Below are 23,235 nucleotides of genomic sequence, written 5' to 3' on the forward strand. Positions count from 1 at the left end.
TGCTGAGGCGCGGACGTGGGGTTTCCGCACGGGGAGATGAGGCTACGGGCAGCGGAGCGGCGACCGCCGGGGCCGGAGCGCCCGGAAGCCCCGCGAGACGCACCGCCCGGCCCGGCCCCGGACCCCGCCCCCGCCGCCCGGCCCCGCCCCCGCCGCCCGGCCCCGCCCGCTGGAGCCGTGCCGGCCGTGGGCAGCGCTGGCGGCGGGCGGGGCGCGGGCAGGAGGCGGCAGGTGCGGGCCGGGCGCTGCGTGCCTCCCCTGCTCCCGCTCGGCGCCCGCGCGGCTCAGCATGAAGGTCCGCTTCGCTCCCATCAATGTCCCCCTGAAGAGGAGGATCCAGACCGTCGCGGTGCTGCAGTGGATCTTCTCTTTCCTCCTGCTGGGTAACGGCCCCTTCTCCTTCCCCGTCTTTGCCCTGAACGATAAGGGTCGAATCGGGGTTTTCTTGCCGCGGACACCTGTGGGCTGCGGTGCGCCCCTTGCCGTGCCCGCTGCTGGCCCCGGGCGGGCGGGACGTCGCGCCTCTGGGACGGGCGCTTCTCTTCCCTGCCGGCTCCGCTTGGCTTTTCTCTGCTGGATCTCTTCCTTTCTATGGGTTCTTTTAAAAACGTTCTTAAAACGCTAGGGACGGCATCCTCACTGAGCTGCCCGCCAGGTTGCTGACAGCTAACGCCAATTGGTAGGGAATGCCCCCTAAAGACTTTATTGATGCTGCTGTCGAATAGCTTAATATGCTGTAATTCAATGAACTTTTCATTTAAGTAGGTGATTAATAAAGATCGACAAAGATTGACAGCTTGAGTGAACTGCCAGCCAGTAACACAGCCACTTCAGTACGTTAATGAAGAATGTACTTGCTTCAAGAAAGCGATCCTGACAGTTTTACCTAGTGAACTTGTTCTTCCAATTGTAGAGAACTTTCCTCATAGTTTGGTAGGCTCTTACCACTGAAAAATCTATTCGCAGCAGCAAATCTGATGGGTAGTTATCTGCAACTTGATAAAATGAGTCACTTCATCAGGTAAGCTGAGCCATAATCCCCTGCGACCAGATCTCCAGTCCATGTAGATTAGCAAGGCTCTGTGTGAGTACTCTATGGGGCAGACCTGACCCAAAGTATGGTGTGACCGACTGCCTGTAACCCTGGAATGCTTCACCATCATCTGTGCTTCAGGATTTGCATGGAGGAAGGGAATGCGTGCACTTCTTGTACATCCTTGAAATATGTTGTCATTCAGATGTAGGTGTGATGTGTTTCAGACTGCTGTAGGGTTATTTGACCGTGCCCAAATCACTTATGTACATGAGGGAAGCACGGAGGATATGGAACATCTTTACAGACTTACCCTTAGCGTTTGTCTAGTTTGTTACCTTTAAATTATATGTGGTTGGACATATGATGTCCAGTTGTTTATGTCTGTGGCTACATTGCAAATAGTCTGTGCTTTTTAGTCTCTATTACTGAATTAAATCTTGGCATATCTCATTATTCTGGTTTAAATAGAATGGTGGATGCCAAGTAGCAGTGGGAGAAAACAATTTTTATCCCAGCATATGTGGTGGCAGTGCTGCTACTTCCTTGAGGAATACAGAAAATCCTGTCATTCCATGCTTGCTTAGAGTGAATGAGCAGCAGAAATCTCCCCCTTGCTAGGTTAAGTAGAAGAAGCAGGCAGCTGTCTTCTGCAGCTGGCACTGCCTGGGAACAAGTGTCAAGGAAAGTCAGCAAGGAGGTGGTCTTATGGCTGCTTACATTGAATATTGTGAGTGAACTATCTTATCGTACCATAGAATGGCCTGGGTTGAAAAGGACCACAATGATCATCTGGTTTCAACCCCCCTGTTACGTGCAGGGTCGCCAACCACCAGACCAGGCTGCCCAGAGCCACATCCAGCCTGGCCTTGAAACTGTTTGCTAATGTTCAAAAAGAGGGTGAACTGATGCTGATAATAATCTGCCTGTACTTTCACTTACTGTTCAAGCTTTCTGAAGTGACCCTGCCATTTTATAGGTGCACCATTTCAGTCACGTGCCAGTCAGAATGGGAGGGTTAAAAAATTTCACTTGGATCCAGAAAAAGGTCACCTGGTTGAATCCTAAATAACTTTAAGAACCAAAACAATAGGTTCATTCTCAGTCTTCTGGATTGTGGTGATGTTTAGCTGTCCTTTATCCTTTTTGTGCTCACTGAACTACCAGATGTGGAAAGAGTTCGTAAGTTCTTGAATTGGAAAGTGATGCTTTCAGGTCATGCAGAGAATACCCAGGCACAAGTGGAATACTGTGTGAATTGGTCACAGAGGAGGTTGTGGGGCTGGGGATGGTGTTTGAGTGGGTATTATTATTGTGGGTTTTTGGTTTTTTTTTAGTGTGGCTCGAACTAGTTTATACCAGGCAAGGCTTTCCTGTAAAGTCAGCCTTTCTCACATAAAACCTCCAGGTAACACGAGATGGTAACTACTAGTTTCTATTATAGATATTATACGGTGAATAAGTAGGGTATTGGCTTTTTTTCCAACAGTTGCTCATCTAGGATGTGCTTTTTCAGCCTAGGCTGAATAAAATAGCCCAGTAGAATGAATAGATGAAGTTGGAGAACTCTAAAAATCAGTGCCTGCAAAGACAAAAGTTGAACCAGGTAAAGACATCATTGAAATCTGGGAAACAGGCTATGAAAATGTGGTTTGGTGCTGTAAGAGGAGCTTGAGTCTGTTGTAACATTGAATTCAGGTGTGAACTTGGTTATAAGACTCTGGAAATACAGCACTGATTTTTGTCTTTCTGGCTGGGACTCTTAAAGAGTACCTACATGTATTGTAAAAAGTGCTTTGTGATGGTCTTTGCTCCTTGCTCTCCAGGGTTCCATTGTTACATTGCCGCATGGTTTTCATAGTGTGGTTGAAAATGCCCTCCTGCTAAGACTGAAGGCTGTGGGCAGTTTGGGCTGAAGTATGTGTGCAATAGTTACCTCACACTGTGAATCTTCAGTTTGCAATCGCTTATCACCACTTGTAGAAAGAGCTAATCAGTCAACAAAGGACAGGTAAGTTCTGCTTCTTTGCTTTGCTTACTGGCCCAGGCTAGGTCTGTACTGCAAACGTATTCTGCTTTAGAGCGTAGGCAGAATAAACATGCCTCTGCCTCTAAAAAGCTGTATAGATGTACACAGCATTTCATTAAACAAAAGGAACCTCCTTAAAATGCAGAGTGTAAGTTCCTGTGCTTTCCTGTTCTGTAATGAAAGCTGCCAAAATTTGCCCTCAAACAGAAAAAAAAAAAACCAAACAACAAAAAACCACAAGTTTTTATTGTAGCCCTGGTTCTTCTGTAGGTTATCCATGACTCCAGAAGCAAAAATGAACTCTGAAATACCATGAGCTGTATCTAGGAGCTAGTCTAACTGTTTCCTGCTCTGTGCTGCTTTCTCACACGCTCTAAGTGCAGCAGGCTACAGTAGTTTAGGTCAAGTTCCAGGAAAGAGAAAAGTGTTCTAAATGGGCTTGTTGCTTTTAAAAGAAAAGTATCAGCTTGGAGTCTAGGAAACCAAAGCATCAAAATCTGCTGTGGTCATATCCAGAAAAGCTTCAGGCTGAAGCTCAATGTGAAATCGTTAGTGCTTCGCTGCTGAAACAGCACATAGATATGATTTTGGTGAATGTAGTTTTATGCCTGTAATTACTTACTGTTCATTGGCCTGGCCAGGGGCTGGCAGTCTCAGGGCAGGTCTGACTCCAGGCTCACGCAGTGCCTGGTGCTGTGTGCTGCTGTCTGCTCCTGGGCTGCCTGTGCTGTTTTCAGTCAAACCCCAAGCAGAATGGCACCTGGAGAAATATCTGCATGCTTGCTAGTGCTGCTGGACTGACTAGGGGCAAGAGCAGAGAGCTTGCATTGCTCCCATCTTGCATCCCATTCTCAAAATAAATTGTGACAGGCAATGAACATGAGGGCTATTACTGATGTGGGCTTCCACAGGGCTCCATTTTAGGGCCAATTCTCTTTAATGTTTCCATTAACTGCTTGGATACAGGGCTTGAAGTTATAATAAGTTTGCAGACGATGCTAACTGGAAGGAGCTGTTGACTCCCTTGAGGGTGGAGAGGCCTTGCAGAGAGATCTTGACAAATCAGAGGGCTGGGTAATTGCCAGCCACATGAAATTTAGCAAGAGCAAGTGCTGGATTCTGCACCTTGGATTGTGCAGTCCTGGATGAACAGTCCTGTGGAAAGGGATCTGGGGTTTCTGGTTGACAGCAAGTTGAATGTAGGCCAGCAGTGTGCATCCAGAGGAGGGCTGCAAAGATGGAGAAGGGTCTGGAGGGCAGGAGGTGTGAGGAGCAGCTGAGGGCCCTGGGTTTGTTCAGCCCAGAGCAGAAGAGCTGAGGGGAGCCCTCATGGCGGCTGCAGCTCCTCACAGGGAGCGGAGGGACAGCGCTGAGCTCTGCTCTGTGTGACAGCGACAGGGCCTGAGGGAACGGCATGGAGCTGTGCTGGGGAGGGCCAGGTGGGGTCAGGGGGAGGTTCTGCACCGCAGGGCGGTGGGCACAGCCCTGAGCTGCCGGAGTTCAAGGAGCGTTGGGACACCGCTTTCAGGCATTGGGTTTGGGTGGTCTTGAGTGGAGGCATGGAGTTGGACTTGAGGATACTCGAGGATCCTTTCCCAGTCAGGGTATTCTATGATTCTGTGGTTTTTGTTTTTAAGCTTGGCAGTCTTTTCCTTAAGAATCTTAACTGAATGCGTTCTGCTACGGTTAGCTGTATGTCTGATCTTCTCCCACTAGGAACCAGTGTGGGTTTTCTGTTCCTCACATAATAACTGAGTCCCTAAGTGGGTTACAGAGGTGAGCTGTGTGACTGCGTATCTGTGAATGAGGTTCAGCTCCTATCAGTAGGAGATGGTTACCTGGGCAGGAGGTAGATCTAAGTTTTTGTTTCAAGGCAAAGTAATTTAATTTTGTTAAATTTGGTTCAAGTGCTATGTCTTGTTCTTCCTCTGTGATATACCTAAATCAAGCAACAGAGTAAGAGGTGAAGGAGAGAGATAAAATGTGTTCAATCCTCAGGCAAGGTACCAGGATTTAGTTTTGAGACGAGGCACACGTGGTGCCCCTTCTTTGGCTTACTTTCTAGGCCCAGCAGTGGTGGGGCTGGGCTTGTCCTTGCTGGGGAGCTGGGAAGCGAGTGTTACACCTGCACTTCTGTGTTTCTTTGTAAAATAATAGTATTAAATCAATACATAATAAAAACTAGAATATGCATGAAGCCACAAATATGCCAAAGGAATCGGTGTATACTGATGTGCACATTGTCCTCTAGTAATTGAACTTCTGTGCATGTAGGATGAAACACCCTTAGCTGAATTTGGTCAGAGACAGTTTGAGTTGTGGCTCTGGATTCCCCAATATAATAAAAGTGATGAAACAGTTGCCACACAGTGAGATATTGCTGCTGGAATAACAAGTGATGAGAAAGCAGGTGTGTGGTGTGATGTGCTCATACAGAAAACAAAATAACCTTTTCCCCAAACATTTATTGATGTTTTGTTACCCTGTGCTGAACTGATTCATCAGCTGTAGCTGGCTGGCAAAACCACTATCTCATTCTTCTTCAAAACATTGCTCTTCTCTCTCTCTCTCTCTCTTTAGCAAACAAGTTGCTCTGAAAGCCATGAGCCCTTCCTGGCTAGCCGGCTGATAGCATGCTTGTTTTGTTGCCTCTCTGTTCTCGTCTATCCCGGATGTGTATTGCTGACCCTCGGGCGGGGACTGATGTATGATCACAGAATAACAGGGTATTTGCTGATGCCTGACTGACTAGTATTTCTAGGAATGCTAGCTGCATCTCTTACCTGCATCTTAGGGAGGGAATTTAGCCATGTCTGTGTGTATACAAGAGCAGAAAAATGGCTGTGCTGTGTCAGACCAATGGCCATCTAGTGTGGCAACCTGTATTTGAGCTTAACTAACACTGATTTCCTAAGGAGGAATAAAAGGTGTAGGAAGTGTATAGACTTATATGTTCTTTGGCATGCTGTCTCAGGATTTGGTAATTAGTAACTGAGGGATTTACTGTATCCAGACTGCTCTAACAGCTAGTAGTGCCTAATGCTCTGTATCTCTAGTTTATCAGTATTTGCCAATGGAAGATATGCTTGCTTGAAAATATGACCAAATTGCAGAGTAAACATGTTTTTAAACCAACCTTCCAAACTTTGGCATCTGAGGATTTGTATTTGTTATCGGGGTAGTGTTGAAATACAACTCCCTGGGTAGGAATGCTCAAATACCCTGTGACTGTGGCTCTGAACTGCGACCGATACACCGAGAAGGGACGGGGATCTATTCAACAAATGCTGACCTCCTCGTCATCCCTGTCCTGGAGATGGCTACAAAATCCAAGTGGATTTCATTTGCTTTCCAATGCTGTTAGTTTGAATTAGCTGGCGCCTTCTTTTTGTTGCAGATGTAAGTTTTGTTTTGGAGTTCATATCTGCCACAGGTAGAAAGTGGCAGCAAGTTCCTGTGCTTTCTATCCCTTTCTTTACTATTTATAGGTAACTTAGAAAGTGCTTCCAGAAGTCAAGTTGTTTTTTTCTTTTCCCTAACAAAAGCATCCACTAAGCAGGGAGAAATTATTTGTAATGACAATATCAACTTATCAGTGTTACTTTGAGAGGTAATAGAGAGGAAAAAAGCGTTCATTAGGGACTAATAGATTGCTGTGCTCTTCTCCTTTTGCATTCCCTCCAGCGTTCTGTTCCTCACACACAGCTCAGAAGTGTTGCTGCTCTGAAGACTAAGGGTGAGGAAAGGTCTGTTCTGTGGTAGGTACGTCACTGCAGTTGTTAAAGAAGATGCTATCTTTATTTTTCCCCTGTGGCCACAGAGGGAAGAAATGAAGTTTTCAGCTTGCTTTCTATGCTAGACTTGTGTTAGGTATTGGTAGGCACACATACTCAAAGCCCAGCAGAGTATAAGTATTAAAAATCACATCTCTACTAGCATATTTATTCACCAGAATCCCAGTGGCATAGAGATGTCCCGATTATTGCATCCTCTGAGGGATGAGGTTCAAATTGCCCAACTCTAACAGCCTCCCATTGATTTAAGACACAGCAGCATGGTGTGTTTTCAGGAAGCTGTGCTAAGGGTGTGCAGGTACTGCAGTTGCAGCAGGACCTGCAGCAGAGCTTGGGCTGTCTGAGCCACCCTGCAGCCCAGAGGGCTCAATGTGAGTGGCCTTGCTTTGGAAGGCAAGCTGAAGGTACTGATTACTGCAGTGCTCTGGAGAGCCTGCACTGGCTGGGTGTGAGCTGTTGTTGCTCTGAGAGCAATGGGAGGCATTTCTTCTTGTTGGTGATCTTAGATGTGGGGGCCCTCACAGCAGATACTACTCAAGCATTTTCAGCTCTTTAGTAGCTGCAGGTGGATTTGGAGCTTCCAGTTGCCAGGATCATCTGTGTTTATCAACCCAGCATACTGGTTTCCTACTTCCTATCTCTGTTCTGTTTAACTGTTTTATGGATTTGGTGCTTGCTGCTGCAATCTCAGGTCATATTTAATGAGTGAAGCATCAGGTGTTCAAGCGTTATTGGGCAGGATGGCTGCTGGTATTACCACCTAACACAATATACAGATTTTTTTCATCAGACTCACAGCAGAACGGTATCCCTGTGTTATAATTAGGGAAAGAGGAGAAAAGGAACTTAAAGTCAGCAGCCCAGTTTTGGCTGGCAAACCAGACGTTGGGAGTCTTGTAGTACTGATTTGTCTTCTAATCCATATTGTTCTCCTTTTTCCACCCACTGCTTCAAAACACCACTGAAATATTTTCAAAGCTTTAATTCAAATTCATTCAAGAATTACTTACAGTGCACACTGAGTATATTGGAGGGGGCGACGATACAGTCAAGTGACAAATTCCATGTCGTTCACCTTTTCCCTGGAATCTGTGAATTTAAAGTGGTTGCTCACTGACTTTTCTGAAGGTGAGAATACAGGTTTTGTGTTTACAGGCTCATTGGTTTTGAGTCATCAGTGTTTAACTCATCTTGCTATGAGTTAATGCATTGAAATAATAAGGAGGTATGGTAGAAGGAATTTGCTTTGCATATTTCCTTGTGAGTGCAGTAATAAATGGGCTTTGTGCTACAAGATGCTGAGCTCTAGGAGGTGCTGGCAGTGTACTCTGTACCTTATGCAGTAACCTTGGCTCCAGTTTTGTTCTAGCTAAAGCAAAGCAGTGAGCCTGCTAGTCTCCACTGTATGTTTGTCTGCATGGTATTAAATAGTGCTATCTAGTACTTCACACTGCTGATTTAATTAGCTTTCACAGCAAGGATGCTTTGATCCAAGGCCCCTTTCAACTGTTTGGCTAGGTAACTGGTACTTAAAAGCCACGTGATTCTGCATTGAGCCAAAAGTGCTTCTGAAGGGAAGGCTAGGGAATATAAACACCAACTTCCTCATGAGAACTTGACATTCATTAATTGATGGCAATTAAAAAACTTATTGTTCTTATTCAGATATAACCTGTGACCCTTGGTATCCTGCCCAGATTATCATTCATGGAAATTTCTAGTATTTCACAATTTCTTCTTCAAAGAATAGATAGGGGCTCCAAATCCTTCTATTCCTTATTTTGAAGCGTTGCCAGTGTGGGATTCCCAGTGAGTTCTCCCTCAGGAGAAGTGCAAGTGAGTGTCCTCCTTCACCCACGTTCCTTGGCCCGCGGTAAAGGTATTCCCTGGAACTTGCTGCCGTTTTCTGGGGTTTTCCACACTGACTTTGAAGGTCTGTGGGTCTCAGCTGTGGTATTTTTCTAGTTTTACTGAGGTGTACCTCTGTGTGAGGTTTAAGCAGAAGCAGTAGCTTTCTGTCCTGGTTCTACTGAAACAACTGTTCACAACAGGGATGTTTGATCCTGCTTCTGTTTTGGCTGGGGGTTGTTCCCTGTCCTCTCCTGTAAGCAAATGCAGTTCCTTATTTTTCTGCTCATTCCCTGCCAGGAATATGCATCCTTTCTTACACAGTCTAACCAGCAGCTCTGGCCATTTCTGCATTCTGCAGTACTACTCAGTTGCCCCATGATAAGATATCCATTTCTACACTGAAGGCACAGAGAGGGGCAGAAGAGGGATGAGTGGGGAGAAATAAAGGAAACAATAAATATTCATGTTGGAGGCAATGCAGGAGTGCCCGTATACCAAGTGAGGCTCTGATTTCAACAGCTCAAAACCTGCTTCCCTGATATAGGGAATGTGCTGTCAGCTTCCAGCTCCCAAGTTAACTCTGTTAGGGAAAATCTTTAATGAAGCTCATCTTAACTAAGACAAGTGGTTTGTTACTGTTGGTTCGTTTGCTTATTTCTCAGTTGTAAATGCTGCCAGTGTTTACACTGTGTTAGTCAAATTATTGGCTGCTGTACTTCTGTGACATTTTTACTCGGCTGTCTTTACCTAGCCCAGGGTGTTTCATTGGTATGGCTCCTTCTGGGAAGCAAAAGGGTATTGCCTTCATGAAAGACCATCAGCTGTGAGACATACAACATGCTGCTTAAAAGGCTGCTTTCAAAGGCACCACAGAATAATGCCTGTTTGATGCAACTCTGCCTATTGAGTCTCCCAGCAAGGACTACGTCCTGTTTTTCTTGCTGTCATATGAACAGACAGGGCCGAAGCCCATGCCACTTGGGATCTGGCATCTGCTGAATTACTCTAATCCATGCACCTGATGCATTTTGCTTGCAAGAAGCCAGAGTAAGCAGCTGATATAAGGTGTACTGCAGGGCAGACAGCAGCACGTACTGCTTCCCTGGCTTTAGCTGCCTGCCCATATCTGTTTGCTTTGCTAAAAGAGCACAGATTCTGCAAGCCCTACAAAAGTAATGTTTCCATAGGGAGTTTTCCTGAATTTCAGGTTTGAGCCTGAAATAACATATTCTGTTTAATCTTTTTTTTTTTTTAATAGTTTTTTGGATTGTGTATGAAATATTTTGTGTGTATTGATACTGTAGGATGCCACAGTTCTTTTTTGCCTGAGTCTGAAAGTCGGGTGTAAAAGTGCTACTGTGCCCCTGTAGAAATGGTGAGTTTCTCTTTGCAGTGACATGTTCAGAGGCTTAAATGGAACCTCTTGGTATTTTGGCCTTGTCTAGTGCTTCTCCTTGGTCAGCAACAGAGCACCTTTTGTAGGGAAAAGTACCATCCATATCATGTAGGTAGAGAAATAAAGGAGCAGAAAGGGAAAAGAATTGCCCAACACCATTCCCGTTAATACGAGATCTTCCATTTAGCACCTCTTCTGCCAACTTCAGGACATTCACTGGAATATCACATCTTTTTTATTTTGTTATTTTCCATGCAGTATGAACAAGCTAACTTCAGTGTGTGTACATTCTGAGTGGCATCCACATTAACAATGGGAATTCAGGGCCTACAAACAAACAAAAAAACCTCAACCAACCAACCAACCAACCAGTCCTACAGTGATTAGTAGTAGCTATGTGACTTTTGTTTCATTTCCTTCTCCTGCAGGGCAGTTTTGCTGTGGATTATTCGTGCTCTTGATTCTGGGCAACTTCTGGTTCCTCGGTGTCCTGTACCTGGTGTGGCTGTACGTTGACTGGGAGACGCCACGCGCTGGGGGCAGGCGGTCGCAGTGGGTCAGGAACTGGACTGTTTGGAATTACTTCAGGGAATACTTCCCCATTCAGGTGGGTAAAAGGTTTCTCACCGAACTGTAAACATTTTAAAAGACAGCTTGAATAACCGCTGACATGCACTAATGTCAATATGTCAACGTGCAGTCTCTGTGCTTTGTTGTGTTCCAGAATAGCTGTGATACAAGTATTACAATGTCCTCCACTGTCTCTCTTTTTCAGCTAATAAAGACTTCAGATTTGGATCCAAAGCACAACTACTTGCTTGGCTTTCACCCTCATGGGGTGCTGGTGGCTGGAGCCTTTGGAAACTTTTGCACTGGTCCAAGTTTCAAAAATTTATTTCCAGGACTTACTCCGTATCTTCATATCATGCCCATCTGGTTTGGCTGTCCCTTCTTCAGAGAATATGTAATGAGTGCTGGTAGGTAAAAGCAGACCATCATAACTCTCACTTCATTTTTTACCTTCTGTTTCAAACGTAGGGTGTGGTCCTGTACCTGTAAGCTGTAAGTAATTTCACTTCAGAATAATCAGTGCTGGTGCTAATCTAGTCCTGTTATATGATGAACTGAATTCTGGTTGCAAAATAATTTTGAAGTTTTGGAGAAGTTTTGTTAATTTTGCTGAACTGTCTGATGTATCATTATTTAAAATTGGTCGTGGTGGAAGACTGAGCAGACGCAATACAGCTGATCCACTGCAAAAAAAGAGCTTTGCAGCAGGAACAGGTCCAAAGTAATTGCTCTTCTAAGATAATTGTTGGGTGTTAATACTAGTTATTAAATCTGAATTCTTAAGGTCGAACACTGTATCTCTACCTTTTAAAATATTATCTTCGCTAGAACAAATAAACAGTTACAGGTCAAGTCATTGCTGATCATAAGAGTGTCACTGCAAAACTGCTTTTTGCCCATTACTTCTAGATGTGGCAAGGAGGTAGGAAGGGGAGCAGCAGCTAAGGCAGCTGGGGACCGAATGGGCATGTCACCTGTCTGTCGCCTGCCTGCCAGGCAAGGGGAAAGGAGCCTCCAGCAGCCCCAGGCTCTCTCTGTACCCTTTGGACAGAGCTGTTTTCCAGAGCTTTGCTTTCCCTTCCCACCCTGCCATTCCAAACCTCAGAACCTGCCCTAGCTCAGCCCTCCCACCCTTGCTGAACTCCGGCACTTGTTTGGTGGCTTTTGAGCAATCACTGCTCCTTCACCCTACCCTAAATGTGTTGTGAGAATGAAGGATTTAGTAAGTGGTTCTCAAAGTGGGGAATTGAATTAAAGAGGCTTTTTGAACTTCTGGTTTAGACATTAGCCCGAGGCTGTGCTTCTTGCACAGAAACAACCCTGACACCAAGGAAATTTTGCTGGTTGGAAAGTCAGGAGTGTGTATGGCTAAAAGGTTCCTACAGAGCTTCTAATAGATTCACTGGGGGGTTTCAGGACTGTAGGACTGTGGTTTTTTCTTTTGCCACTCATTTCACTGAGCCATTTTTGTTTTCTGAAAAACAATTGCTGGTCTCTCCTCTAAGTGAGAGACAGCGGTACTAAGCAGCAGTTATTTACAAGAAGAGGACAGCGTATGAAGGTATAGTGTCATTCAGTCGTTGTGCAATGATGCTTGAAAAACAAATTGAGGATAATCTCTCACCTGTAAAGCTTAAAGTCCTACTCAGTACAAACAGATATAGTCAAAAGTCAATTACCTACTTCTGACTAAGGTCCCACATTTCAAACTGGTGTAATTTTAACAGAGATGTAAACTGTAAAGACAGACCCTTTTTTTTCACTGTTCAGTGAAATATATGTCCTTTATGACATATCTGTATGTCATAAAGGAGTCATACTTGTCATTAGTAGTGCAGTAATAAAAGACAAAAATAGCATGCAATAGAGATTGGTAAATAGAAAAATGTGTAATGAGATCAGGACTCCAGTTCCCTCACTGACTAGTGTTTCCCCACAGTGGTTTAATAGAGGAGCTATTTTGCTTAAATTCACTGAACTGCAGCATTTAAGAAAGTACAGTGCAGTGGACAGGAGGAGGTTTGGGAGAGTCCTGTCTGTAACATAGCTGCTGATTTCAGACAAGCCATTCATTTGCTCCATATGGGAAACATGCCTAGGATGTTTAGACTGATATTGGAATTGCAAATCTACATCTACTTCAGCTTACCACTGGATGCCTCTCTATGCAAAAAAAAAAAAAAAAAAAAAAAAGATATATTTTAGAGGATTTTTTCAGGCTTGCAAAGTTGAGAGACTGGTAGTGATGGAAGATGACAAATTTGAACGTTGCCTAGCCTGAAAGTCAGTTTACATGTTATTGCCATCTTGACCTATAGAAATAAATATTTACCTGCTAGATGAGAAATATCTTGAGTAAAAACATGCTACATCATAGTCAGCATCTTAGCTTGTTTTTCACTGGTCTGTGGCTGATAAACCAAAGGGGACCCTTCAGTATCATACAGGTTATCAGTCAAATTATGAAACACTTATAAAATGTTCATGTTACTGAAAGCCATGCTTGTAGCATACTGTTTTCTTCCTGAGCCTTTTCCTCCCTGAGCTGCTGTGTGATGGGAGCAGTGCCCTGCCTCCGCTTCAGCAGGAAGACGGGTTTGTCCCAGGGAAAGACATTGGTTTCTCTTTGAGAAAATGCGTGTTGATTGGTGAAAGAGCATCACTCAAATGACTTGCAGGGCTCAGGTCAGCTGCCTTTTCAGACTAACAGTGACTGTGAAGGTATATGTGGCAAATAGCTTTTCTTACAGAGTGCTCTGAATTTGCTCCAGTAGCAAGCTATTTCTCCTGGTAGCCAACTCTGAAACCTAGATCATAATTGTTGCTTTTTGTTGTGAGATGTTCATAATTCATGTTGTAATGTCTCAGTGGGAGAAAGAAAGAAGAAGCCTTCACTCAGCATCCAAAAGAGCATGCTTTGATGGAAGCCCTGTAAAAACAACACACAAAACAACCAGACCGAAACAAACAAAACAACAAACCCAAAACACTACAGCAAGAACAAACCAAACAAAAACTAACCAACCAAATAAAAGCCACACAAAGTGGAAAAAAACCAGTAGATTGTATCTAATACTGTTTATTCTAGAACCTGCGTGTATTAATTCAACACAATACAACTAAACATGGCTTCTGGGTGAGTGGTACCACTATGAGTCTTTTCAGTAAGAATTGATGGCACAAAGGAGCTCTGGAGGTGTTGGATATTTCTGTTAGTAAGGGGATTTCTCAGTGTACCAAGTTTAGAGCAAGGTCTGAGTCAATACTACGGGCTCATATGTCAGTGTGCCTCTGGGTAGAGGTATCAGTATGGCAGCAGCACCAGGAAAGTACTGCTGTTCTAGCAAGAAGAGATTAGCCTCAATAAGTTTGAGTGGCAGGTCCTGGTTACTAGGGAATAAGCTGGTGTAGTCATCATAAGCTGAAACAGCTGAGCCTTTCCTGCTTCTTCTAACACTGCTGTGCCACTGCCTTCTCTGAAGCTGCTGCTAAGAGCTCTGAAGGGAAGGGAATCAGCTTGGCACCACAGATCTGTGTTTAAGTTAACAAGTTCACCAATCATTCTGTTAAGCCCTCTGTGCTTTATGGCTTTAGCTGCTGCCCCAGCGATATCTGCTGCAATTCAGCTGTCCAGTTTTCTGACATGGAGTGTGGGAGTGAGTTGAGTAGAGTGGGCAGAAGGGCGTACTTTTCCTTGAAGATCTCAGATTTCTGTAGTAGGCAAACCATTTTAGCTCCTAGGCATGAAGTTAAAGGACTTAGATCTAAGTCCAAATCTTTTGTAGAGTGAAGAGGTTGAACCCAAATCTTTAAACTCTTGTCACGTGCTGTAAATGTTTAGAAACATCATTTAGACACTATTGAAAAGTATTTCATGAACTCCACAGTACTTGCAGATGAGGCTGTAGTGAATCACTCTCGAAATGTTTGCTCCTAAAGGAATGGTTTCTGCCTCCAAGGAGAGCGTCTCATACGTGCTGAATAATGCGGGAGGCGGCCATGCATCCATCATTGTCATCGGAGGAGCAGAGGAATCTCTGAATGCGCATCCGGGGAGTTTGACTTTGAACATCCTCAAGAGGAAGGGCTTCATTAAAATGGCCTTGAAATACGGGTACGTTTCCCATCTGGGCTGTCCCACCAAGTGTACTTTGAATGCAGACTCTTAAATATAGTACATACTATATATAGTAAACTCAGAATTAGAATTTGAAAGAACTGTTTGTGTATGTATGTGCAGATATCTGACATAAGAGCCAGTCTGTGCTCCTAGATCCAATCTGTGAGTGTTGAAAAATCCCTTTTGCCTTTCATAATTGGTGAGCAGTAGGTGGACTTATTAGCATATCTTGGTGATCTGTTTCAGTTGTTTTATATTGCAGTAGCAAAAGGTAGGAATTGTGAAACAGTGTTAGTAAACCTCAGGTTTTATTGCTGACTGCAGCCATTTTGTTTTCTCTTCTGTATACTAAAGTTATATTACGACAGAGTTTTCTTATCATTTGAAGCCAATAAATAAATAAGAGCACTAGGCCCTGGTTCATTAAATCACTGCAAAGCATAGTCCAGGCAGATTTCTTTTCATCTTCATTCTGAATAATTTCTTTTAAAGATTGTTCTTTACAGAAGTACGTTTCTGGGAATATTTGGAGTGAATCTCCAGAGAAGCTAGCATGCTTTTTACTCTCAGACATCCTTGAATGTATGACTAAACAGAGCTGGTATTAATATCCTTAGCATGTTGTACACAGTGCGAGTTCTGTTAACGCTGGACTGGTGTAGAATCTTGTATACGAGGAATAGTGGAACCATCGACTTGTTCTGCTAAGCTGTCAGACACTCACAGTTGTATATGACATGCAAAGCAATGAAAGACCAACATTAATCCTTGACAGATCTGTAACACTCTTCTTAAACCATTAACTGGCAGAAAGGGGGGCTCTGAGGAGAGCGCTCTGTTTTCACATAGGATGCTGAGGTCCATTTTATTTTTTCTGGAAATATTCTGACACCGAAGAGCTACACGAGTTTTTTATATACAAACATCACTAGAATTCTCATAAAGGATCTATTCTCTGATAAAGTAATAGTTTAGTGTAATTTGTACCCGGAAACAACACTTTTGTGTTTAAACTGGGACTTCGAGCAAAGATCTGTTTAGGCACCAATCCCTGCTCAACTGCTGGTAATTCCAATGGAGTCCTAAACACCATCAGTAGTTTTTATTTACTACCATAAATTGTAGAAGAATATTGAAGTGCTTTTTTGAGCATGTCCAGAGACATCTGATCTGTCAATTCACAGAGCCTGGTATTTATCTCTCATCTAAGCCGATTTGGATTGAGAAACTAGATACTCCTGTGCCTTTCGTGCTTGTGATTTCAAGAGCATCCCCACATGTGATGACAAGATCAGGGCACTTACAAAACACAGTAAGGGCCACTTTTTGCCTTATGAAGTTTGGTGTTTCAAGTAATTGTTATCCTCTTTAAGAAAGAGGATTAGTTTCTGGAGCGCTCTGAGAGGGCAATAATGCCCTGTCTCTGCCTGAATGGCTTACCTACACCTCACACATGATCATCCTAACTGCTGGGCTGCAGGTTAGTCGAGGTCTGAGCATGTTCAAGGGAAACAGCTGTTAGGAGAAGTGTGGGAATCCTGGTATCACTTCTGGTCGGACTGTATGATGACAGGATGTTGTGCTTTTGAAGTCCTGAGATCCTGTGCCAAAGGCTCTGCATCCAGTAGTTACTTATCCTTTGTAACGTTTGTTTCTAACAGTTATCAAAATCTGAAATGATCTTCCAACTCAGTGGAAGTGAAAAGGCAATGGAGACGTGCAGCATCATACAGGATGAGGAAAGGGTGATGCAGGGCCCAGGAATGTTGTGCTCCCTGGCCTGGCTCTTGTGCTCCTAGTACAGAACGGTGCTGGTTCCTCAGCTGGCAACTTGGCAAACATGCTCTGGGTGTATGAGCTGAAGTTGTCTGTGCTACTGGAAACAACACTGTGGTCCCAACTAACACAGGTATCTGATATGAAGTGAAGAAATCCTAAAAATGTGAAACAAATGATGAATCAGCCAACTTATCCTTAGTTTCACAATCAGAAATTACTTATTTCTCTGTCACAACCTCCTACATAGTGTCTTGCAACAGTCTTTACCATGCAGATTAGAACAAATCTCAGTCTTAGGTTGCTATTGCTCCACAAGATTTTCCTGTTTGTCTCAGTGTTGTAGTAAAAAATGGAGTATTTATGTAGCACAGTGTGTACCAGGCTTTCCAATACTTGATTTACAAGCAGCTGGGTGATGCGCTGCATTGGAGAAGCTAACCTTTGAGCAGACACCAGTTGGAATAGGGTGTTGGAGTTGCAATATTTGGGAACTCTCAGGCTTGAGAAGCTCCCAAAGCAGTGTTTTGGTTGTCCACAGTGCTTTACAGCCAGCTCTGCCCTCAGTGCCTCCTCTTCAGGAGTTCAGAGCTCTGTGGGAAATCACCTTTGCAATATTACAGCAATGCTGCTATTTTACGGTAAGCATTTTCTGACAGACAGTGCAAGCTGAATGGAATGGGTGAAATTAAGGCTTAGGTAAAGCAAATAAAACACCCTGTGGAGATGGCTTAGGATCACCCTCGTCATTTTTTAAAAGCTTAAACTGCGTAGAATGCAGTTTCATCAAACTAAGCCCTAATTGTAGGATAGGCTGCTGTTGAGACTGAAAGTATAGTGGTGCTTTTGCCTGTTGGAGGCAACTGCCCTGGGTAGTTAGTCCAGGAACTGCTCAGTGCCTTCCCTTCCAACACAGTTCATGAACCGAATGGAAATTCATTCAGCTGTGAAGGAACCAGAGTGAGTTAGCATAATTTCTGTGGGTATGATCTGACCCCTGATAAAATAATAGCTGAAGAATGGTGTTCCAAGAAGTCTGGAGTTCACTGGGAGTTGGACAGTGGGGGAGTTTGGCACTGTACTTTTGTTTGTACGGATGTCTGTTTTCTGTCATGTTTTGTGTGCTGAGCTCAAATGCGTGCATTATTCCAGCCAGCAGCCAGAGAAGGGCTCAGATCTGCTGCTGGGAGCACCGTGAGGTTAGCAGTGGGGCTTCTTCACCTGCCAAGGATGAAAACACGGTGGAACAAGAGTGGAATTGCTGAAGTAGTGGTGGATAAGATCATAATTACAGTACATACCATTATCCATTTTTATTATTATGAATAATCAAAGGTTGTAATGGGGAGCAAACAGCTGAATACTGCCCAAACGCTCAATGCTACTTCTATGTGAATGACTTCTTTTTTGGAAACAAAACCTCGAGGCAGCCAAAAAGCAGCTGTGTATCAGAAGAGTTGAATGCTGCTGCTGCTGAGTCCTGGAGCTGCAGAAGTTCTGTGCTGATTACTGGGAAAGTTTCCATGCTGCTGGTGTGAACCACAGTGCAAGTGCAGGCTGGGGTGGGATCCTCACTGTTCTTTGCTTTACAGAGCTCATCTGGTCCCAGTGTTTTCCTTTGGTGAAAATGAGCTCTTCAAGCAAGTTGCAAACCCCAGAGGTTCATGGCTCAGAACTGTACAGGAGAAGCTGCAAAAGATAATGGGCTTTGCTCTGCCGCTATTTCATGCCCGAGGAGTATTTCAGTACAGTTTTGGCTTAATACCTTTCAGGCAGCCGATCCATACTGTTGGTGAGTTCCTTGTGCCTTTCTGATGCGTTTGTAATTACTTAAAAATGCCAAAGTGTTCTATTGATGTCTGTGTAAATGGATGAATCTAACTGAAGCATCTGCTTACTGTGCGCCTAAGACAAGCATGTGAGATTTAAAATATACCTCTCCATACATTTTTCAAAGGGGGAAATCCTTTCTCCTTTTCCCCTTTCTGTCCCAGGCCAGAAGTCATTCTTCATTCACAGCTGTTCCCAGGCTTATTGTTTCAGCAGCCCTCAAGGAAACAGAAGGGGTTGAGCAGCCCATACCAGAGGGCTGGCACAGCTCTGCAGCCGCTGCTGTGCGTTCTGGATGCTGACGTTACTTTGTAAGAGGCTCAGCACCTTCATTTCTTACCTGCAGAGAAGCCGTGCAGACACTGCAGCAGCTCTGCAGGGCAATGCTGTTGGAAGGAGCTGGGTGGTTCCGACGTGGTGCTTGCTGGTACTGGGGAGAGAAGGTTGAGCACGCCTTCAGCAGGCTGCTGCTTGGTTGGCCCTGCGGCTCCCTGGGGTGTCTCCTTCCTTCCCACTCCCTTGTTTAGTTGTTTTTTTCCTCCCATGGGAAGATCCGTTCACATTTAATTAAGAACATGCATGCCATGTTGACAGGCAGTTTGGGAGAGAACTTTTTTTCCCCAAAGCTTTCATCCTTATCATCTTCTCTCACTGGAGGGTAGGACTGAATGTCTTTTTTTCTTTTTTTAAATGGCAGAAAAAAAAGGAAGGTTATGCTGGGGGTTGTGCAAGGCAAGAGTTGGTTGCCTACATACTATGGATCAATCTTTTTCGGCTGGATTCTGAACTCGTCAACTCTGTTTCTACAGAAAACTAAATAGAGCTTGTCTGGCATTTCCATAAGGGACGTGTAAGAAGGCCCTCCCTTTCACAGTGAAAGTTATTTTAGTGTGAATCAGACCCATACAGTTAAGACAAAAGAAGTAGCACTTTTTATGTTTAATTAGTGCATCTAGTGAAATAATTTGGAAAATATTTGATTTTTAAAGCCCACGTTGTACATAAGCAGGCTGAAAATGTCACTTGATTTAAAGCCATGAAGCTTTCAAAGCACCGGAATGAAAATGATGCATTTTCTGCAGTTTTTCATTGGGCTAATGATATTTCTGCCTGTTCTGAACTCTACAATGTTTTTTTAGTTAGAGGCAAATCTTCATTATTCTAATAGCTCCTGCCAGGGAAGAGGTGGCCCGGGGCTGAAGCACCGTAATGCTACAGATCAGCAAGACCAGAGTCTTGCAGCAGATCCCATATCATCTCCTGAAAGCCTTGCCTTTGCTGCCTCTGCTTTAAAACTGCATTCTGGGGGGGCTCACACTGTGGCTCCACGCAGGCTTGGAAGTGTCAGCTCACCTCCTGAAAGCTGCAGGGCTGCACTGAGCTTCACCCAACTGGTTAGCTGTGCAGAGAACACGGGCAAGTAGCAGTGAGCCTCCTCCTCCTGGAGCTGGCACTGGCTCAGACGCTGTGCTTCCTGTGCTGTGTTTGATGGATAGTGATTTCCCTTGCTCAAGGTATTGCTGAGCTCAGGGCTGGCTTCTCACCCCTGGCCATCTTAAATCTGGATTTCAGCACCTTGCCGGCCCTCTGAGCAATTGGCAGCCAAAGCTGCAGGAGGAGCACGCAGAGTCAGCCCCTCTAAGGTTCTGGCTGCACTTCCCTTTAGTCAACACCATCCAATTTGAATCAGCAATATGTGTTGAAAGGGATTTTCAGGTGTTTCTGAAAACTGCTGGGGGTGCTCTTAGCTCTCTGTTTTTCTAGCAGAGAGTTGATTAGATCCTCTGTAATCTTTATCAGGTCTGTTATGCTCTGTTCCTCTATTCATTTCCAATGAAAGGAGAGCAGCTTTCAAAAATTGTAGTGATTGAACAACACAGCACTGAGATCATGGGAAGCTTCTGTTAGCTAACTGCATTTAAACTGCAGTATAAACTGTGGAGGAGACAGCCCTCTGGACTTCTGTGGGATTACTTCATGTTCCCTCCAGATTTGCCCCAGCTGAAGAAGCACAATCGCAGGTTTCATGCAGAGCCTCACACGTGGAGGATGTTCAGTCTGGAATATCTGTGGGCAGCGTATGGCTCAGAGACACCTTACAGGCTCTGGGGTTTTTAAGTGCTACCACTCACCAGGCTGAGGTAACCAATGAGATTTCTGGCACAGGTGCATTGATACCCATTTGGTGTAGATTGTAGATAGGATATCTGTCTTTCCTTCAGTCCTGTTTTCCCTTTAGCGTTGTGTGTTTGTGTGACTGGGCTCATTGCTGAGGCATGCCCCTCACATTGGATACCTGTAGTATTCAGATCAGAAGACAGTGGGAAGGTAGAGATCTCTTCAGTGCTGTTTTAAACTGTGTCTGCGGAGCACTGCCCCATTGGCAAGGCAGTGTGCAGCCCGTGGGGTTGTACGTTCGGCATGAACTGCTCCGAGTTAGAGCTAACCCTCCTCATTTGCTCTTCTCATGCCAAACTGAAATGATGCAGACTTTGAGCAACACTGCGGAGAAATGGAGCCAGGGATTAGGTTTGTGAAAGGCAGGATGAGGCCCAAGAGCACTGTGCTGGGGCAGAGCCATTATTACAGGAGGGAGAGTGGTTTCTCTTGAAAAGAGATGTCGATGAAGCTAATCCTGCTCTTCTGTTTGATTTACAGTGGGAAGCCCCATCCTTGTAAAAAGGAACCCAAATCCCACCAATGAAGAGGTTGAGCAGCTACATGCACTGTATCTGCAGGAACTCAGAAAATTATTTGAAGAACACAAAGGAAAATATGGAATCCCTGAGCACAAAACTCTTATCTTTGAGTAGTAAATTACAGTTTATAATTCCAAATCTCATGGAAAAAAAAAAATGTATGCTGAAAGAGGTCTTTCTTGCAATCTGTGTTTTGCAATCTGTAATTAGCCTTGTGTAAGGAACAATTTTAAGAAGGGATTAAATAGTTTATTGATCTTTATCTTATGGAAAAAAAAAACACAACCAACCATCCTTAGGGTGTGAGCCTCGAAGCAAGTGCTGCTTCGAGTTGCCATTTGGGGTTCATCGGTACTAAAAATGCCAGTGAGAGACTCAACACTGATGTTCTTACTACCAGGTACTTTACCACAGCCTGAGCAGAGGACGTTGTCCCAGCATGACATCAAGAGCAGGAAAAGTATATAGCCCCGAGGTCTGTCATTGGAAGCTGGGAGTTCTACCAACACGTGCCAAATATGACAGCAAGTTTTCTTCTGAACATCAAGTCGTCTGCTCTTCCTTGGAAATGAAGCTGTATGTTTTCAGTAGATGGCCACTACAAGCCATTTACGTGTGAATTTGTGAATAATTAAGAGTTTTCTGCCTTGAATAGGGCAACCAGCAAAAGTGATTTGTCCAACTGATGGAGCAGGCCAGACTCTGCTGGGAGGAAGAACGGTGTGTTGAGTTATTCTGTGTGCATGTATATGCTGGGTGGTGGGAAGCACTGAATAATGTGGCCTTTTGGACAAGCTATATTTTGGATCATCAGTTTGTAAGACGAAGCAGCTTTGTTCAGTAGTTCTAATCTCACAGGAGATGGCAGGACAGCAGAAGTATGCCATGAAACTAGTGTGGGAATGGTGTGAATTTCACCTCTTGTGCAGACCAGAAGTTATATGCCAAGCACTGCCACAAAAGGAAGGAAGGTGGCATTTGTTCAAGTCAAGTTCTGACACTTCACCAAAGAAAGTGTACTTGATTTATGCCTCTTTCTTCCCCACTGATAGATGTGGGGAGGTACGTGGGGAGCTGTGTCCGTGTGATAGAGCTGTAATTGCCCCAGGGCAGTGGGAGCACAGCTCTGCCGTGCGGTGGTTTGAGAGGATGCTCTGTGTACAAACAGCTGCTTAGATTGGAGGGGTTTATCTTAAATGTGGATGTGCATCTAAGAGGAAGAAACATCGTAGCCAAACTCCTTTTCAGCTGAAGTGCCTAGGTCACTGAGATGATGATGTGTGAAGAGAATTATAGTATTTTATTAAACTTTTTCATGAAATTCTTCACTTTGTAAATGCTTTCCGTCTGTGTGTGGACCTTAGCGGACCTCCTTTTATTGACAAATGCTTGGTTTGCCCTGGGCAGCTTTGGTGCCTGAGCGCTGTGTGGGTTGGGTGCTTTGACAGGACACACACGGGCACGTTGGGCTGCATGGGCTGTCTGCAGATGGGCAGCCCAGCACAGGGTGTGGGTAGCAGTGCTGGCTGCCCAGGGGGTGCTGAGCACATTGGAGTCTCCTCAGGAGAAACGCAGTGGGGATTTTGGGGAGAGTTAAAACCTTGGAAAGAAAAAATCTTAGCAAAAAGGTCTTTAGGGAAAAGGGTGAAATACTTTGGCTCCTGAGGAGTGGGTTCTTAATGAAGCAAAGCTGTGTAGATACTTGCCAGATAGAGCAGATCTCTGTTGGGCTAACATGTTCTGGAAGGCCTCCAGCAGCCTGGTGTCCTTAGGAGAGCTGTGCCTTCTGGTGCGTCCTTCACTCAGCGGTGACCAGCACTCAGCAGCAAATCCTGCTAGGAGTGTGGATGTCTTTCTGGGAGCCAGGATGAGAGCTGCAAGCTGTGATGCCTGAAGAAGCTCCTTCCTTCCTGGCAGGCTGCTGTCGATGTGTCCGCAATCCATCTCTATGGTACTTCAGCTTTCTTGGTGCCACATGCTCTTGCATGCGTCTACACAACCCTTTTGCTGCCTGATGATCACTGTGGTGTAGGTATAAAACTTCCTCCTGCTCTGTTCATCTCTCCCCAGGTTAAGATCTCTGAGTGACTGTATGTGCATACAAAACAATGGGTAGGAACTTACCATTCTGCAGAAA

At 44.5% G+C, this 23,235-nt stretch overlaps 1 protein-coding gene and 1 long non-coding RNA gene across 2 annotated transcripts; one reads left to right on the plus strand and one right to left on the minus strand.

Annotated features, from left to right (window-relative positions):
- The first annotated feature begins 208 nt into the window (after positions 1 to 208).
- On the plus strand, positions 209 to 22,422 carry MOGAT1 (monoacylglycerol O-acyltransferase 1). The gene is made up of 6 exons (XM_015277034.4): positions 209 to 383; positions 10,532 to 10,710; positions 10,879 to 11,080; positions 14,613 to 14,787; positions 18,162 to 18,361; positions 21,058 to 22,422. Exons 1-6 carry the CDS (start codon positions 290 to 292, stop codon positions 21,210 to 21,212), a joined length of 1,005 nt encoding a protein of 334 aa, XP_015132520.1. The 5' UTR covers positions 209 to 289; the 3' UTR covers positions 21,213 to 22,422.
- LOC121111486 lies at positions 10,570 to 12,696 on the minus strand. The gene is made up of 2 exons (XR_005862200.1): positions 12,298 to 12,696; positions 10,570 to 11,163 (listed from the first exon to the last, which is right to left on the minus strand). It is a non-coding gene; the product is annotated as an uncharacterized LOC121111486 (long non-coding RNA).
- Positions 22,423 to 23,235: the final 813 nt, after the last annotated feature.

Source organism: Gallus gallus, chromosome 9 (assembly GCF_016699485.2).
Source record: "Gallus gallus isolate bGalGal1 chromosome 9, bGalGal1.mat.broiler.GRCg7b, whole genome shotgun sequence".
Lineage (NCBI taxonomy): Eukaryota > Metazoa > Chordata > Aves > Galliformes > Phasianidae > Gallus > Gallus gallus.